At 58.5% G+C, this 16,555-nt stretch overlaps 6 protein-coding genes across 6 annotated transcripts; 4 read left to right on the forward strand and 2 right to left on the reverse strand.

The window, feature by feature from the left end:
- Positions 1-271: 271 nt before the first annotated feature.
- On the reverse strand, positions 272-2,441 carry sut1-1 (General alpha-glucoside permease; the record flags this gene model as incomplete). The annotated part of the gene is made up of 5 exons (XM_036632925.1): positions 272-1,416; positions 1,467-1,538; positions 1,588-1,899; positions 1,953-1,978; positions 2,038-2,441. The coding sequence occupies 5 exons, from the start codon at positions 2,439-2,441 to the stop codon at positions 272-274; spliced, it is 1,959 nt and encodes a 652-aa protein (XP_036502904.1).
- A 2,021-nt stretch (positions 2,442-4,462) lies between these two features.
- HIS1 (ATP phosphoribosyltransferase) lies at positions 4,463-5,570 on the forward strand (the record flags this gene model as incomplete). The annotated part of the gene is made up of 3 exons (XM_036632926.1): positions 4,463-4,535; positions 4,588-5,151; positions 5,200-5,570. The coding sequence occupies 3 exons, from the start codon at positions 4,463-4,465 to the stop codon at positions 5,568-5,570; spliced, it is 1,008 nt and encodes a 335-aa protein (XP_036502590.1).
- Positions 5,571-6,472: 902 nt separating this feature from the next.
- On the forward strand, positions 6,473-7,017 carry CGCS363_v001078 (uncharacterized protein; the record flags this gene model as incomplete). The annotated part of the gene is made up of 2 exons (XM_036632927.1): positions 6,473-6,559; positions 6,610-7,017. The coding sequence occupies 2 exons, from the start codon at positions 6,473-6,475 to the stop codon at positions 7,015-7,017; spliced, it is 495 nt and encodes a 164-aa protein (XP_036502582.1).
- An 809-nt stretch (positions 7,018-7,826) lies between these two features.
- Positions 7,827-11,409, forward strand: CGCS363_v001079 (uncharacterized protein; the record flags this gene model as incomplete). The annotated part of the gene is made up of 4 exons (XM_036632928.1): positions 7,827-8,603; positions 8,652-9,064; positions 9,113-9,331; positions 9,378-11,409. The coding sequence occupies 4 exons, from the start codon at positions 7,827-7,829 to the stop codon at positions 11,407-11,409; spliced, it is 3,441 nt and encodes a 1,146-aa protein (XP_036502583.1).
- A 258-nt stretch (positions 11,410-11,667) lies between these two features.
- Positions 11,668-13,164, reverse strand: casA-0 (Metacaspase-1; the record flags this gene model as incomplete). The annotated part of the gene is made up of 4 exons (XM_036632929.1): positions 11,668-11,693; positions 11,741-11,910; positions 11,960-12,785; positions 12,834-13,164. 4 exons carry the CDS (start codon positions 13,162-13,164, stop codon positions 11,668-11,670), a joined length of 1,353 nt encoding a protein of 450 aa, XP_036501153.1.
- Positions 13,165-15,230: 2,066 nt separating this feature from the next.
- Positions 15,231-16,170, forward strand: CALM (Calmodulin; the record flags this gene model as incomplete). Its single annotated transcript, XM_036632930.1, has 5 exons — positions 15,231-15,296; positions 15,407-15,422; positions 15,482-15,607; positions 15,657-15,881; positions 16,124-16,170. The coding sequence occupies 5 exons, from the start codon at positions 15,231-15,233 to the stop codon at positions 16,168-16,170; spliced, it is 480 nt and encodes a 159-aa protein (XP_036501152.1).
- Positions 16,171-16,555: the final 385 nt, after the last annotated feature.

Here is a 16,555-nt window from a genome sequence, read left to right on the forward strand (position 1 = left end):
ACAGACTTGTACATATCGTTCTCGTAGCATGCTCCATAGGGGGCAGCTCAGTACAAACATTTGACACCAAGAAGCATGCTGATGGAAAGTGATTGCATTCAAAGACGCTCTCTACGTCCGGCAGGTCTCAAAAACATGTCCATCCCAAACTCCTAGATTGACCAAACCCTTTCATCCTAGGCAATTACTACAACAAGAAACCGCCGTCTTCCGAAACGCCGTCCCATGCCCGTGCTAGTTTTACAACGTCGGTACCTCAGCCGGTACCAGCTCAAAGATGCTTCAGCTTTCGTGTGGCGAAAGCAGCAACGACGGCACACATGGCACCAATGAAGAGGCAGACAGCGATGGCGTTCGGGCCGTCCGTGTTGTGGTGCTCCTCCTCCGGCGCGTCTGACAGCTCGGGGCTCTTGCCCGGTTCCAGGATCGAAAAGACAATGGAGCTGATGAAGGTGCCGATAAACTGCGGCAGCGTCGTGTAGATGTTGAGGATGCCAAAGTAGATGCCCGAGAGCTCGCCGGTCGAGGAGGACGGTTGCGTGTTCTCGTCCGGCCCGTGTTCGAGGTGCAGCGGCTGGTCCTGGCCGAGCGTCGGTAGTTCAATGTTGGAGGCGTCCGACAGGCGCCGGTATGCCGCGCCACCGCTGCTACTGCCTCCCCCGCTCAGCTTGTTGACCTCAACACCGAGGAACGCCGACGGCGCCCACATGGCAATCGTCCAGGAGAAACCGCAGGCGGCAACGAGGAACGTCGCGAACCGGAAGCTGGTGGCAAAGGGCGCCAGGGACATGGCGGCGGCGAACATGAGGTGTCCAAAGATCCAGGCCGTCATGAGGTCGGGCTTCTTCTTGCTAAACTTCTCCAGGAACGGAGCAATGGCCCGAGGCGGCCGCGCCGTGAAGTTGTCGTCGTCCGGGGATTTGACGATGAGAGGCAGCAGCCAGGCGCCGATGAAGGTGATGGTCGAGTAGATGACCAGGGCCATGCTGCCGATGCGACCGATATCTCCCAGCGCGTCCTTGGAGTCCTTGCCATCCGCGGCGGCGTCGTAGCGGAAGTAGGTCTCGCCGACCCACGTGGTGCTGTAGAAGAGGAACGGGAACCAGCCGATCCAGGACCAGAACTGCGCCCAGCAGATGGCCTGGATTCTGGGTGGCAGATGAAGCAGCGTTGACCAGATCTGACGGAACACTTTGAACTTTCCAGTGGCCTGGCGCGGGTCTTGCCTCGTCGACACGAGGACCCTCTCCGTCACGGCCCAGCATGTGACGGCCGACGAGAACAGCATCATGAAGGTGGCAATCACTGTGAGGATCTGAAACTGCGAATCGCCCAGCCATGTGCCAAAGATCCCAACCAGGTCTACGGCTCCTGCAATGTAGCCCAGCATGTGCCCAATGGCGGACATCCTGCTGGCTGTATATCTTGTTAGTGAGCAACCACGAGTCCGCCCGAGGTCCACTTACACCAAGCAGCACCGGTCTGCTGCTTCTCGATTGGTAACGTGTCGACGATCAAGCTTCTTGCGCAAGACATGACTGGCAAGGGTTAGCTCAAAGTGCGCTACATTGGGTCAGCTGGTCCTACCGGCATTGATGGCAAAATCCACGACGTAGATTGCCAGCACCGCCAGGATAATGGTGAATATACGGGCAGTCTCCTTCTCTGAGATGAATATTCCCACAATCTCCTTGGTGAAGCCCAATATCGCCAGCGCAAACGCCGTGATGATCGAGCCCAGCACTATGAAAGGACGTCGCCTGCCCCATTTCGACTTGGACTCGTCCGCAATCGCCCCGACAATGGGCTGCACCACAAGGCCAGACAGAGGGCCTGCAACCCAAACCAGCGATGTGTTACTCTTCGACAGCCCGAGGTTGAGGAGGTATGGTGTGCAGTCTGCCAACCAAGTTAGCCAAACGATGGCGCGCACAATCGACGAGGGGACGTACAGGTCATTTCAATTCCCCATGTAAAGCTGCATTGCGGCAGAATTAGTCAAGTGAGCCCAAAAGGCAACGACCAAGTGCAACATACGTGATGCCGAGGGTGTTGAACGTCAGGAGAATCATGCGCATGGCCTCGGAGCTCCCCCTAATGGAGGGCTGCCCCGACCAGCTCGACATCTCGGCGGGATCCTGCTCTAACACGAGAGCGTCGTCTTCGGCGTTGTCGCTATCGTCGTCGTTGTCGTCTGAATCGTCTCGTTCGCCTACTCCGCGAGAACCGGGTACTCGTCTGGGCTCCTCTCTGTGTGCTTGGGGTGGTTTCCGCAACTTCGACAGGTCATCAAGCTGGAGAGGGCTGCTCCTGTCGTCGTCGAAGCTGGAGGATGATCGCGAGGGTGTTCGAATGGGCGTGGATTTGCCGCCCGAATCGTCCGAGGGTGGGTGGAGAGTGGAATCGTGCGACAGCGTCGTAGAGGACGACGTCTGGTCCATTTGAAGATCCGGGGAGGATGGGGGAGAGGCCAGGTGGACCAGCGATTTTAAAGTAAATCCCGGGGGGCGTCGCGGCCGCTGCGGATGTCAGGACCGGACGGCGGCGCGCGCGTCATGCCCGCAGCTCGCAGTGTCTGGCCAGGGATGTTTCTGGTCCTCTGGATGCGAGGTGCAGCAACAGGTGCAGGCCAAGGGACCAAGGGAGGGGTGGTGAGAGCTGAGGAAGCTCTGGTGGGCCGGGCGATAAAAGTAATATGGGGACGGATGCGCGCTGCAGCGTATTGCACGGGGGAGATTTGGTGGAAGCACGCGCAAGGGAGATGTGCGATACGAGAGATTGGGGTCTGCTGAAAGTGGCCGGTGAGATGGAGCAGACGGGAGCACACACTCTGGCGGCTGCGGGCGGTTGGGATAAAGTATGTAATGATTAGGTACTGGATGTCGGGGATAGGGGCGGCGCATTTGATACACGGACGGACCAGGACGACAAGAGCATGACGGACGGTGCGGATGGGGTCATCAGCTCCAGCAAGAAGCGTGGCTTGATGGAGAGATACTGCGACATTCGTGAAAACCTACTGGACACAACGAGGATGCGAGGGAGCACAGAATGCTGCCGTGCGTGGATAACAAGAGTCCAGACGGCACGAGTAGTGTCTCGTCTAAGTGGCCTGGTGGAAGGTGTCTCCCTACCTGGCCTGTCGCCGTGCCTCGTCTCCCTGTCGTTTGTTTCCCCGGGCGAGGTGCTGTTGGAAATAGAAGCCAGGTGGAAGCCGACGGGCCTTCTGGTGCTGAAGCTCTGACCAGGGCGGACAGAGGGAGACTCCGAGTAGTCGGCATGTCCAATCAACTGGATCTTGTTCCTGGTCGCTAATATGCATCTAATTAACGCGTGAACCTACGTCCATTCTCTCGGCGCTCCAGCATTGCAATGTGTTCTGGTTGGAAATACCCCTTGCATTAAACCTTAACAGGTCGGTTGTCGAGCCGTGGTTGTGACAGAGACAGAGGCACTCGAAACCCTTGATCATCGGTCTGAAGAGGAATGCGGCTGTCTAAGGCCAGGCGTTGGGACACGTTGAATTGCTTGTCTCTGTCTGAGTTGAGTTGAATTAGGTTGGTCTCGTCTGCTTTGAATGGCATATCTTCTGCCAATGGAAGAGGCAGAAACCGTCCATCTCTTGTTGACAATCACCGCAAAGTCAACGGCCTCAACACCACCAACACCAAGGCTGCTCCTATCGACAACGAATACCGTCGTTGAAGATGGCATTCTCTCAATTGCACTGCGCTCCACAATTGCGGCCCTCCACCTCACGAATAGGGCAATGCCGCGCAGGACATGCGTCACTTCATGCTTCCACCGGCGCTGCCCCTCCAGCGTCCGGCATCTGCCGCCGCAGACGTCCAGGACTGCCCCGCGTTCAACGGCGTGCCCCGCCATCCCGTCGCACCTCTGCGATTTTTTTCGTCTCTGCGGCCAGTCGAGCTCCGACATAGGCCAACGTGGTGAACGCTAGCGCTGCTGCACCGCGGCACACTAACCAGCCAGACGGCCCAGCCCACACAAAATTTCCGCGTCGTCTGGCTTCAGTGCCTCCGTTTTGACTCACCGCAGAACCACCCCGCCGGACACCTTCCGCGACGAACGAGAGACGACGGAAAGAGAATACAAAGTCGCGCAGAGCCAGCCGGGCCATCTCATCTTCACCTCAACATCTTCGGCCCTGGCCAATTGACTCGGCAATCGCTCCAACTTAACCTTCCCAACCCCGCCGTCCCTTGTGCAACCCGGCTGCCGTTCTCGCTGCTGCAGAAATCTTGTCGCATCATTGGATTTGCTACGACGCTGTGCTCCATCCCTGCGCGCCCGACGTTCTCGCCCAATCCACGAGCCCATAACGACATCGAGGGCAAACACACCCCCACGTTCTCCACGGCATTGTAGAGCGTATACATACCTAGCCCGTCATGGATCTGGTCAATCAGTTGGTCTTACCCCTCCCCAAGCCAAACGCATCATGGCCCAGTTCAAGGAGAAGCTGATCGCGAAGGAAAGCCTAGAGGGTCGCCTGTTGTTCGCCGTGCCCAAGAGTGAGTCAACCGCGTCTGCCGTGGATCTATGCGCTGACAATGCCATCCGCAGAGGGCCGCCTCAACTCGGCCACCCTGGACCTGCTTGAGGGAGCCGACATCAAGTTCCGCCGCGAGAGCCGTCTCGACATTGCCCTCGTCAAGAACCTCCCCATCGCCCTCATCTTCCTGCCTGCCGCCGATATCCCGACCTTTGTGGGCGAGGGCCGTGTCGACCTCGGAATCACGGGCTGGGACCAGGTCAGGGAGCACGATGCCGGCATTATTGCCCACAACAAGTCGAGGAGAGCGTCCGTCGACCTCAACGATGGCGAGCTGAAGCCCACCGGTGGCTGCGAGATGGTCATGGAGCTCGGCTTCGGTGCCTGCAAGCTCCAGGTCCAGGTCCCCGAGAAGGGAGCCTACGCCACAACGCAAGACCTGGTCGGCAAGACCATCGGCACCAGCTTCGTCAACCTGGCCGAGGAGCACTTTGCCAAGCTCGAGCTGGGCGTCGACGCCGACGGCAACAGCAACACGTCGCCCAGGAAGCTGCGCACCAAGATCATTGAGCTCAGCGGAAGTGTCGAGGCCGCCTGCGCACTGGGTGTTGCCGACGGCATCGTCGATCTCGTTGGTGAGTAGTCCCTTTTTGTTTGTGAAAACGGAGGCTGACGTATCGCAGAGTCTGGCGAGACCATGAGGGCCGCCGGCCTCAAGGCCATCGACACCGTCGTCGACTCGCAGTCCGTCCTGATCAAGTCCCGCAACCCCTCCAACGTCGAGCTCGTCGAGCTCATCGCCGCCCGCATCCGCGGTGTCATCACCGCTCAGAGGTTTGTCCTGTGTCAGTACAACATCGAGAGGTCACGCCTCGTCGAGGCAAAGCAGATCACCCCCGGCAAGCGGGCGCCGACCATCACGACGCTGGACGAGGAGGGCTGGGTTGCCGTCAGCTCCATGGTGGAGAAGAAGAGGATTGCTCTGGTGATGGACGACCTGACCCGCGTTGGCGCCCAGGACATTTTGGTGCTTGATATCCACAACACTCGATAGATCTGAAAACCATTTAGACGACGACCACGAGATACCTTTGTAATACACGTGAGGGCGGATCAGATATTTGTCTTGGAGAGCCGTTTGTCTTGGAAAACAAGGGCGAGCTCTCAAAACGTAAAGTGAAGGTGTAGATGGTGAAACGCACGCTGATCACCGACGCAATTGTCGCAGTTGTGGCTGTGGACGATGATGTACCGCAGTCGAGCGCCGGCCGGTTGCTTGCGCCGCTAGCGTCGCGTTTCCGAGGCTCTGCACCTCAGCCCTGTCGACGTGCGAGGCCCAACGCACTGAGCCCCTGGTCAACGGGGAAGCTGTGCGTTAACAGCCTGCGCGAATCGGCTCTCCATCGAAGCTTTACGTAGGCGTCGGGCAGCCCTGTGTCGTGTCGAGGTGCTGGTGTCGATTGGACCTCTCCTGCTGATCGCCAACACGCAAAGTGCGCCAAGTGGGGCCAACTCCGTCACTCCCGTGTCCCGGCCGCAGTGCACGCGCCAAACAGGGCGTATCGAAGGCGAACCCGACGGTAGAAGGATATGGGCTATTACCGTCAGGGAACTAACAAAAAAAAGGGTGAAGCGAAAGCGAACGAGCGGCGGGCGGGAAAGCGGGCGGTGACCAGGTGGCCGCGCCGAAGGTCCCGCCCGGACTGGCTTTGGTCGACTGTAGGTAGGTAAGCTCCAAAATATTTAACTGTATTCCTGTCTCCGCACGCCGCCGTCCCGTCGTCACCGACGTCTTTTGCCTTCCCTCCCGACTCTCAGGCACCACGAACTTTGGCTGCCGTGGACAATCTATTGCGGTTCATCGGAAGCAGCTCGCATTGAGAGCTTAATATCGTCGACATGCGAAGGAATCAGTCTGCGGAAAGTGTGTCGAGTACCCGGTCCAGTAGTGGGATTATGTCGTCATCAGCAACAGCCACGAAAGTCACTGCCACGAGGAGCGGCAGCGATGCCGGCACCATGCAGCAGTCGACCCTCTACAAGGTTTGTCCCAACTTGACGATCCAGAAGAGTTGAGACTGACACTCTCGCAGGGTATCATGACACCCATCATCTTCGTCTCGTTTCTCCTCTCCCTTGTGTGGGTCGACTTGAAGTATACACTAAAGAGATCCCGGGATCGCGGCCACCACCACGGCGGCGGCTGGATGCCCAGCTGGCTACACAGCATCGTGTACCGTCACTCACCGTACACGTACATGCAGAAGGAATCCACGACACCGAATCCCAGTCCCAGATCAAGTCCCAGGGAGGAGCCGGGCGAGTTTTACTACCACAGCAAGCAGAAGAAGCTGATGCGTATGGAGATGGACGACGCGTTCGAGGTCCGAGGGCAGGTGCTCGTGGTCGTGGGAGCGGCTTCTCTGGCGACGCTCTGGGGATTCTGGATGTTGACGAGCTGGGTCTGGAGGAGCGTGTCACTACGGGGTCTTGTCTTTTGATGCGAATGAAGAAGATACTGTCGAAATGCGTCGTTCCGTGCCTTGTTTGCTTGTCGGGATGATGACGCCAATTTCAGACGAACGGTTTTCTGCACGGCCCCAGGGGTTTGCCCGCGCTTTGATCCACCGATCCCGCGAGCGTCTGACTCGTTTTGATGCGACGGCCAGGTTGGCGACTGATGGGTCAAGATGGTGCTGCTGGATAGGCAAAGGGCCATAGACGCTGACGAAGTGCTTGTTGGGCACTCGGCTTGATTGGAAGGTTGAAATTAAAGGAACTGAGATACCAAATTTACAAACAAAAGCTGAGCCTACGAATCTAATGGAAGAGTCCCTAATGGCAATTGCATTCATTGTTTCCAGGCGTTTCTCGACAGCTATTGAAGCATGTCTGCGTCCTCCCTGCACCGCGAAACAGTCCACCAGGACCCTGAAAATCAACCACCTACCTTGGAAAAGAGCTCGAGCAAATACTTCACTCGTTCTTCCATCTCCATGTAGTCACACGTATTGCATGCCTCTGCCGTCTACCGCGCCGGATCGTTACATCCGATCGCCTCAAGTGCCGTAGGAGCGGGGCAGATCGCGGGGGTGAGCTTCAGCGCCGGGTCTCAGCACCCAGCAAGCTGGCCAGGGGCCGTAGCTCCCACCACCCCCCATGCACGCGTCGAGCTCATCTCCTTTCTTTTTTTTTTTTTTTTTTTTTTTTGGCTTTCCACGCAAATTCACCAACGCGCGCCTCACATCAGATGTTGTAAACGACTCCAACTCAATGTGCCACTCTCATACAAACGTCGGATGAAATAAAAATGACAGAGCCTGGGCGCAGCACGAGGCCCGGCGTCCTGCACGGGACCTCGGCGCCGTTGGACAACGCGCTGCGAACCGAACTGTACGCCGCCATCGAGGCCATTTACGCGGCGGGTGGGTCCGACACGTCCAGCAAGCCCGCCGCCAACGACCACCATCAAGATGAGCCTGATGCTGCCTCCAGGCGGCTGTCCGAGGTTCTCAAGTTCTGGAGCTCGAGGATCGAGGCGCGCAACCTGCTGCACCAGCGGGCCTTCTACCATCTCCACCCGCCCGCGAACATCCGGGACTTTGAGAGCTGGGTCTTGGCCCGGGACATGTGCGCCGCGGATGCCGCTCTTGTCGCCCGACTGCGCTGCGAGTGCCCCAAGGCCGGCTTCGAGGTTCTCCCCGTGGTCCTGGAATACACCGGGACTGCGTGCCAGTACAACGCGTGGGTGTCCAAGGAGCAGTCCAACGGCCATGCCTCGGAACCTCAAATCGGAGAGGACGGGTTCTGGAAGACGTACCAGCACGTACGCCACACGCCGCACGTCTACCAGTCCAGGGGGTTCTCGGGAGCGAACCTTGCAGAGGAAATTGACTGCAAGGAAGGCAACGTCCTCGACGAGAGGAACATTGCGTGGGAGCGTGCCCGCCGCGGGCTGTTCTTCTGGCAAGGGCCCCAGGAGCAGAGGTATTTCGATGAAGAGCGCCAGGCTCGCGAGAACAACCCCAAGTGGTATCAAAAGATCGTCCCCGGGACGACTGCCGACCTCGGCAAGTACTTCGCACCTGTTGGTCTGACCCCTCCATGTGACGCGATTTATGCTCACCAGCCGCAGGCCATCATGATCGTGCCCACGAGCACGCAACTGGATCTTGTTGATTTCGCGGAAAACCCGCAGCCCTACGCCAACGTCTGGTGGCACTTACTCAAACAGTGCGAGGCCCCGGTGAAGCGACAGGAGCATTTCCAAGCCCTGGAGGCGCTGTGCGATTACGTGTTCCCAAAGGAGAGCGAAGCACCGGCGGAAACCCGAATTCTCGGCATGAGGGTCAGCAACCGAGAAGATTGGATCAAGGCGCTGGATCCTCTCATCATGGGCGACTTGATTGTGGTCTCCCTGGTCTTCCGGGCCCATTCACTCTTCGAGCGTCTCGCTGCTAACACGCCGGTGCACCCAACAATCAATTACGACTTGTTGTGTCAGAATGCCGACAGGACGGGATATCCCGCGGCGAAAGCCCTCGGGGCGTACGTATTCCCTTGTCGTGAATGGAGACGCATTTGACACAGATACAGGTTGCGCCGCTTCTTTCTCAAGAACGCCCACTTCTTACACGTTGCCGCCCCGATGAACAAGATGCCGGTAGACTTTCAGAATGTCGAGGCCACCAACGTCGCCAAGGAGCTGATCAACGAGGCCATGACCTTGCTGAAGCCTCCAGTCACAGCGAACCACGGCCGCGTTATCGCGGACTTTTTGAAGTTCTTTGAGAACTTTGACGACTGGCACAAAATGTGGGTGCTTCTCCCTTGTTGAGGAATTGAGACTGACCAAATACAGGGTCAACTCGGCCGTATGTGGATCTCGCGAGCTGCGGAAACAGGTACCCTTCATCTTGGGTCTGCTGAACAGGCTGCTCGATGTAGCAAAGCGGGAAAACCTTCCCCTTGATCAGGTGAAGATGTTCTACAACGATTACAAAATGCCCATCATCAGCGCTCCTCCAGGGTTGGTAAGCCAGCTCGTCAGCAACGTACTGAAAGACGACAGCACCGAGGCGCAAACCGCAAGACAGACGTGGTGCGAAGACGAGCCGTCGGCTGAGCTTCTCGAGGGTCAGAGCCAACCGCCCCCGACAAGCTTTACCTTGCTCGCCGGCCTGTTCAAGGGTCTCGACCGGCTCGACATGACGTCTGAACTATCTCACCTTGTCATGTACATTGTTCACCATCAGGAAGAGATCAAGCCGATACACATGGCTCCTCTGTGGCTGCCTTGTCTCAAAAGTCTTCACGATCTCGTAGATCCGAGTCCTGCATTCCAGAAGCTCTTCCAGGCTATTTTCGGTCTGTACCACAAGATGGTGTTTGATGACGCTTCCCTCCAGTTCGAGGACGCTCCTTCGTCCATCACGCCGCTGCGGCCCTGCTGCGCCGACTGCAAATACCTCGACGCCTACTTTGAACAGCCCAACTGGAAAAAGTTCCATCTGGTGAAGCCAAAGAAGGTCATTGACCATATTCAGGAGCAGCTCCGCCAGCAGAGGAAGCCCATCGAGACGACAATCTTTGGCAAAAACGAAATGTCCATCACGATGCAGCTGAACAAGGTCTCTCTGGTGAACAAGGAGCTTGGCAAGATTGAAGCGTTGCGCAGACAGGAGGCGTCCAGAACCGTGCGGCAGTTTGAACCGTCGAGGTTGCTGCCCTTCCTCGGCGACAAGGGAGACATCATGTGGAAACTGGGCGATGCTGATTCCGCGGATCCCGTCCAGCGCACACCAGCGAGGCCATCACTTACGTCCGCCAGCGGATCTGGGCTTTCTCGGACCAGCTCGTCGTCATCTGCGAATACTTCCGTCTCCACGGCGACCCCTAGCAGGAGCGTTCGAGAGACGGCCGTCAAGAGAGAGCCAGGGGCAAGTGCTAGAACCACGGTCGGTGGCTTGGTTACACCAAAGACTGAACCGCGCATCGAGCTCGCGCGCGTCAAGACTGAGCACACTCCCTCAAGCTCTTCGCAGCGCGGCCAATCCAGAAGCATTCGCGATATGTTCGCGTCAGTCAAGAAGGAGAAGACGCCGGGAAGCGCCCAGGCCAAGAGCGGGCTGTCTACGAGGGATCGTCTCAAGAATCTTCAACCGCCCCGACGAGAGCAGTCTACGCCCAAGTTTAACGACTACTCGAAACCGCCGATGGGCTCCCTTGATGATGCGGGAGCGAGCAGCAGCTCCAAAGCGCCCGAGCCCATCGTCAAACGGGACCCGCTCGCATCGTTTGGCGGCGGCGGTACGCGGAACAGGGAGCCGGTGCGCAACGGGATCCGGAAGAGCGGACTTGCGCGTGACACCAAAACGGCGCCACTGTTGAAGACGGTCAGCGGTTTCGCAAGCAGACACAACGCCATCCCCGGCCTGTCAACGACCTCGCCCCTGAACACCACGCCCGGGTCGTCAGCATCCACATCGCGGGCGCCAGATTTCATGTCAGCGGTCCTGGACGCAGAAAAAGCCCGCAAGAAGCGGTCTTCCAAATCGACGTGGGAGGTGAAGACGGCCGCCGGAAACGTGGTGAGCGCCGGAACGTCCTCGGCCATGGCCAAGTCGCGGTTCGACGGCCTTGCTAAGGACAAGGAGAACACGACGCGCCGTACACAATTTGGCACGTCAGCAGCCGGCCGGGCCGCAAATGTCTTGTCTGCGCGCTCGCCCAACATTGGCAGCTCTTCGGCATCGACCGCGAGCAAGAGAAAGGCGGACGATGATCTCATCGACCTCTGCGGCAGCAGCAGCCCCGAGCGCGCCAGCAAGCGCAAGAAGAGCGCTGCTACTTTTGACCCTTTTGAAGACGACGACCCCTTTGCGGATATGTAAATGGTGTTTGAGTATACGCGCGGACGATATTGGCAGGCGCATTGTGTTTGAGATTACTAGAGTTGGTTTGCTGTCTGGATTAGCGGCTGGAAGCTGGCAAAGGCGTTTGGTGGCACGCGTGTTGAATCAGGAGCTGTAGGATCGATACCCCAAGACCAGGATTGCATTTCAAGAATCAATGGATGCCATTCTTATTGCTATGATTAACCTATTTTGTGTACTCCCGTGCCCCAGAATCGACCATACGCACGAGTACGTTTACATCACGTACAGAATATCCGTGTCTAAGGGGGTTAGCCAAAGCAGTCTCAACGCACGCGGGAGAGCTTACCAATGGGGTGACTGCTGGAAAGCTGGGGCAGCTGCGTGTACTTCTCCTCGAGCACGTCACGGATGCTGTTGAGGAGCTGGACGTAGCTCTGCTGGGGGTTCGCCTTGAGGGCAGAGATGAAGGCGTAGGACATGGCACCGGTGGCCTGGTTTGCGATGTTGGCGTCGGCGCTGCTCGGGTTAATTATCTCCAAAATCACACAGCACTGGAAGCACTCACGAAGTCTGACTGTCCTTGCTGCCGGACCACATGATGACGTCGGCAGGCGACGTGCGGGTCTCCTTGGTGCGCTCGTAGGCGTCGTCGCCGGCGATGGCGCGTTTGCCGAAGCTGAAGATGGAGCTCGCGACACCGCCGAGGTCGCCAGCCGTGTACGCCTGGAAGGCGCTGAGCAGACCCTGGCCCGCCTCCTTGGCCAGGTTGGGCTCCTTGAGGACGCCCTTGGTGGAGTAGATGTACGGCAGGTCGAGCGCGGATCCGGAGTGGCACGAGTCGAAGATGGCCGTCAGGCGCACGCCGGGCTGCAGGGGCTTGACCATGATGTGGTGCATCTCGTCGTCGACAATGTGGCCGGCCTCCTTAAAGTCGACCGGGTAGATGACCTCGTCGTAGCCGTCGTCCTCGTCGCCGTCAATGTCCTCGGTCTGGCCGCCGTGGCCCGAGTAGTGGAAGAAGAGCGAGTCGTTGGGCTGGGCGCCCTGGACGAGCCAGTGCATCGCGCGGAGGATGTTCTGCTTGGTGGGCTGGCCCATGGGCTCGCGCTGGTCGTCGGTGAGGACGACCATGTCCTCGCGCTTGTAACCGTAGCGCTCGACGAGGAAGGCGGAGACGTTCTTGACGTCGTTGATGCAGCCGCGGAGCTCGCCGTCCTGGCCAAAGTAGTTGATGCCGATGAGCAGGGCTTTCCTCTTGCCCTGGCAGGTGGAGTACTGGAAGCCGTAGCCCTCGGGGGCGCCGTGGCCGAACTGCTGCACGCCGGTGGGAGGGGGAGGGGGCGCGCCTCTGTTGCCGTGCGCCCAGTCGTTGGAGTTGACGGTGGGCATGTCTGCGGCGTGTTAGCTCGGCCCGGCATGATAGCTAAGGGTCGACTTACGGGGCCTTCCTTGGTCACCATGGGAGTTCACGGGGTAGCCGTAGACATCCAAGCCTGGAGGGGGAGGGTGAGAAGGGGGGGCGTACCTGCCCATGTAGCTGCTGCCGGGGTTTGGGTTGGGAGGCTGCTCGTGATAGTTGCCGTAGCCCTGCGGGGGGCCGGGAGGAGGACGGTCGTAGCCTCCGCCGTAGCCGCCGTGGTGACCGCCGTGGTGAGAAGGGGGCGGGCCCGAGGGAGGCTGGTAGCCGCCGCCGCCGCCTCCGTAGCCTCCACCGTAGCCTCCGTCATGGCCGCCGCCGCCGTAGCCGTACTGTCCAGGGTAGCCCGACATGTCTGCTTTGTGATGGTGCTTGATGACAGGCTGTTGCTTTGTTTACTGTGGAGGTTGCTGCTTTACAGGTCCCTGGAATGATGTGAGTGGCTGGTCCCGGAAAGGCGGGGGAGGGGTAAAAACCCGCCTGGGTGAGTAGAAGCTGCTGTTGCTCTGGAAGCCCCGAGGTTCAAGACGGAATACGGCTTCTGCAATGTGATCTGGAGATGCGCAAGACCCGGGAGCGGCACCAAAGACCAAGTGTCGTTAATAACGGAGTGTTCAAGAGGTTGGATGCGGTGGGGTTGAGGTCCGGGAGGGGCCCAATGGAGGTGAGGTCACAGGTGAGAGAGCTGAGCTGAGGTGAGGGGCGCCGTCAGCTGGCTGCGAGAGGAACCGCCGGGTACCTGAGGGCGGTAGCTACAGGCGCTTGGGACTTAAGCTGGTTTGGAGGGGCTGCGGCTTCAGAGGCAGCCCAGGATGAGACGTCTTTGATGCTGGAGTGGTGGGGTTTGAAGGGGGAGAAGGGGAAGGAGGGGCAGCAGCGGAATGCTCGGTTCCAGTTGCACCAGACGGGCCATGTTTGTGCAGTGCTTCAGCGTTTCGATACGAAGCTCCCGTTTTTGCACAGTGACATTTCTGCAAGAGAGAGACGTCCATATCCATCCCGCGTATTGTCTACAGCCTTAGGGAAGCCGTCAGCGTTGGTTCTGGGCCTTGTCGACAGCGCAGCAGACTCCAGCTTCAGTTGATACCTAAATAACGCAAAGAGGGCCGGAGCCTCACGCGGTCAAGTTGGGCTAACATGCCTCTTCCATACAAGCAGCTGCAGATCATCAAGCAGGAAGAGGTACTTGCTGCTCAAGTACCAAAGGACATGCGAGCTTAACTTGGGTATCAAACACAGCGCGGGCTCCTCCAAACGCCCGCAACCCGGACCATCAGAGGCAACATCAACATGGATAGGGCCGCAGGGCCCTGTTCGTGGCCTGCCAAGCCCGAACGGTTGTCAGTTCTGTCTCCCGCAGCAGGGCTCCCGGAGGAAAAAGAAGGGACGAAAATGCCCAGCCCGCAGTGCAGGAGCGGGAGGCGGGAATCCCTCCCATCGTGTCTGCCCGCCGTCGACCAGTGGAATAGCGATAGCGAACCGTTTGGCAGACCGACAGCGTTCAGGGCTGGACGGCGAGGTGAGGTGGTCGCCTCGACTGGCGCCATGTGGATGCGGCCGCGTACGCTTGCAGGTCCGCGGGCGGAATCTGGCTCTGCCGCCAAGACCCTCATCCTTCAGTCCCCAAAGGTGAGCACGCGCTAGGCCCAGGAAGAGAGCCGTAGGGCCGCCTGGCGTCATACCATCGCTCACATGCTGGCGGTGATCCGTCAGAAGCGGGCTGGGTTGGGCAGAGTGAGGGGAAGTCTGGAGGAGGGACACTTCATAAGAAGAGAGACCGACGACGACCAGACTGCAGCAAGGGACCACACTGCCCATCAGGAAAATTGCGTGGGTGATTGATTCTTGACTCTTGCGACGGCGTTGCAGTGCTGCACCACTACTGGCCTCCCCAGCCAGGCTCTCTGCTAGCGGGACAAATTCACAAACAAGGCACACTTTACACAGCTGGACAAGCATTTGGCTTGGGCTGGGCTGGAGCTCTACTAGTCGAGCTGGGGCGCGGACATCGGCAGCACAAGGCAAACGACAAGGTCTAGCTAGTGGTGGCTCGTAAAACTAGGCACGTAGTGGTAGTGAATCCAATCAGTCAATCAGGCTGAGGCAAGCCGAGGGGTCCTCACCTCATGTTTTCCTCCCTTTCCCCTCCAATCTTGCAATCCATCCCCTTCCCAGCGTCAACAACAAACACTTGACGATCCCAGCGACCGCGATACAGCTCGAACCGGACGAACGATCCCATAACCCGACACCGCGCACGCCCGAATCAATCGCACCGACGCTCTTTTCACGCCCGCAGTACTCATAAAAAAAATGGTGCGTCGCTACTTGCCCCTCCTTTCGCACCGCCAGCTTCAGATAGAGCTGCTGCTGTGTTTCCGATATCCACGAGATTGACGGGCTCTAATCCGTCGTCTTCATGCAGGCGCGCCACAACCTTACCGAGGAGCAAGTCAAGGACTACAAGGCAGTCTTTTCCGTATGGGTATGTCCACGAACCCCCAACCCTGCCCCGAGCCACGGCGATCGCATTACAGAGACCCTGGTTTCTTGGGACGAACATCAGTCTAGTACTAACGTGCCCCCGATGGACAGGACCGCGATAACACCGGTTAGTCCCAACACGCACCTCCCACGACAATACACACACTGACACGGCCTCGTGACCAGGCGGCATCGATGCCGAGGAGTTTCGCATCGCCATGAAGTCCCTGGGCCTCAACCCCAGCATCGAAGAGGTCAAGGAGCTCATGAGGGAAGTCGACCCCAAGGGCAAGGGCGACATCAGCCTCGACGGTAAGGCCCGACGTCACGTACGAACGAACTGGCGATTGACGGCTGCTAGAATTCCTCGACCTGATGAGCGAGGCCCCCGCGACGTCGAGCAAGGCCGCGGACCCCAACAGAGAGCTCACCGCCGCCTTCAAGGTGTTCGACAAGGACAACAGCGGCTCCGTCTCGCCGTCAGAGCTGCGCCAGGTGCTGCTCTCTCTCGGTCAGCGCGCCACCGACGAGGAGATTGAGGAGATGATCAGGCACGCCGATCTGGACGGCAACGGTTCCATTGACTGTAAGCTTCATCCCCAAGCGGTCGACTCGGGTTGCGCTGCAACGCTGCACGACCGCGCTTCAGCAGCAGCAGCAGCAGCAGCAGCAGCATGCAAAATTGCCCTGCGCTACTGCTGCTCTCCGCTGCTCTGCCGACGGCCGCATCTCGCTATTCCCCTCCTCGCCCCCACCCAAATTTCCTAGACTAAATATAGTACACCCTTCGGAGGATTGCGGCTGACGTGCAATTCGCGAAATGAACAGACCAGGAATTCGTCCAGCTCATGGCCCCGAAGGACACCAAGGCGTAGGCGATGCGGCGACGAGGCTATTTGGGAATGTTTTCTAGTTTTGGCACATCTATCGACGACGGGAGGGGAGGAAAAAGAAGTCACTGCTGCCTTGATACCCTTTCTCCAAAGGTACAGTGAGGTATTCAGGTGGTTTGACGCGGCGAAACACTTGGCACAACACGCATCACAGCAAACACACTCAGACACTTATTATGCATCACAGCTATGCTCACACAATCTCCAAGACACCAGATCCTTGATGGACTGCTAATTGTATTATCTGCTCTCGAGTGTTGGCACCCGTGAGCTTACTACGAAAGTACTCGTCCAGAAATCGACAAGGGGAAATATGCGAAACGCAATCGCCAATGTGGGTAATCGTAAGACAAAAAAATGATAATGT

The sequence above is a fragment of the Colletotrichum siamense genome (genome assembly GCF_013390195.1).
Source record: "Colletotrichum siamense strain Cg363 chromosome Unknown KSG_Cg363_contig01, whole genome shotgun sequence".
In the NCBI taxonomy this organism is placed as follows: domain Eukaryota; kingdom Fungi; phylum Ascomycota; class Sordariomycetes; order Glomerellales; family Glomerellaceae; genus Colletotrichum; species Colletotrichum siamense.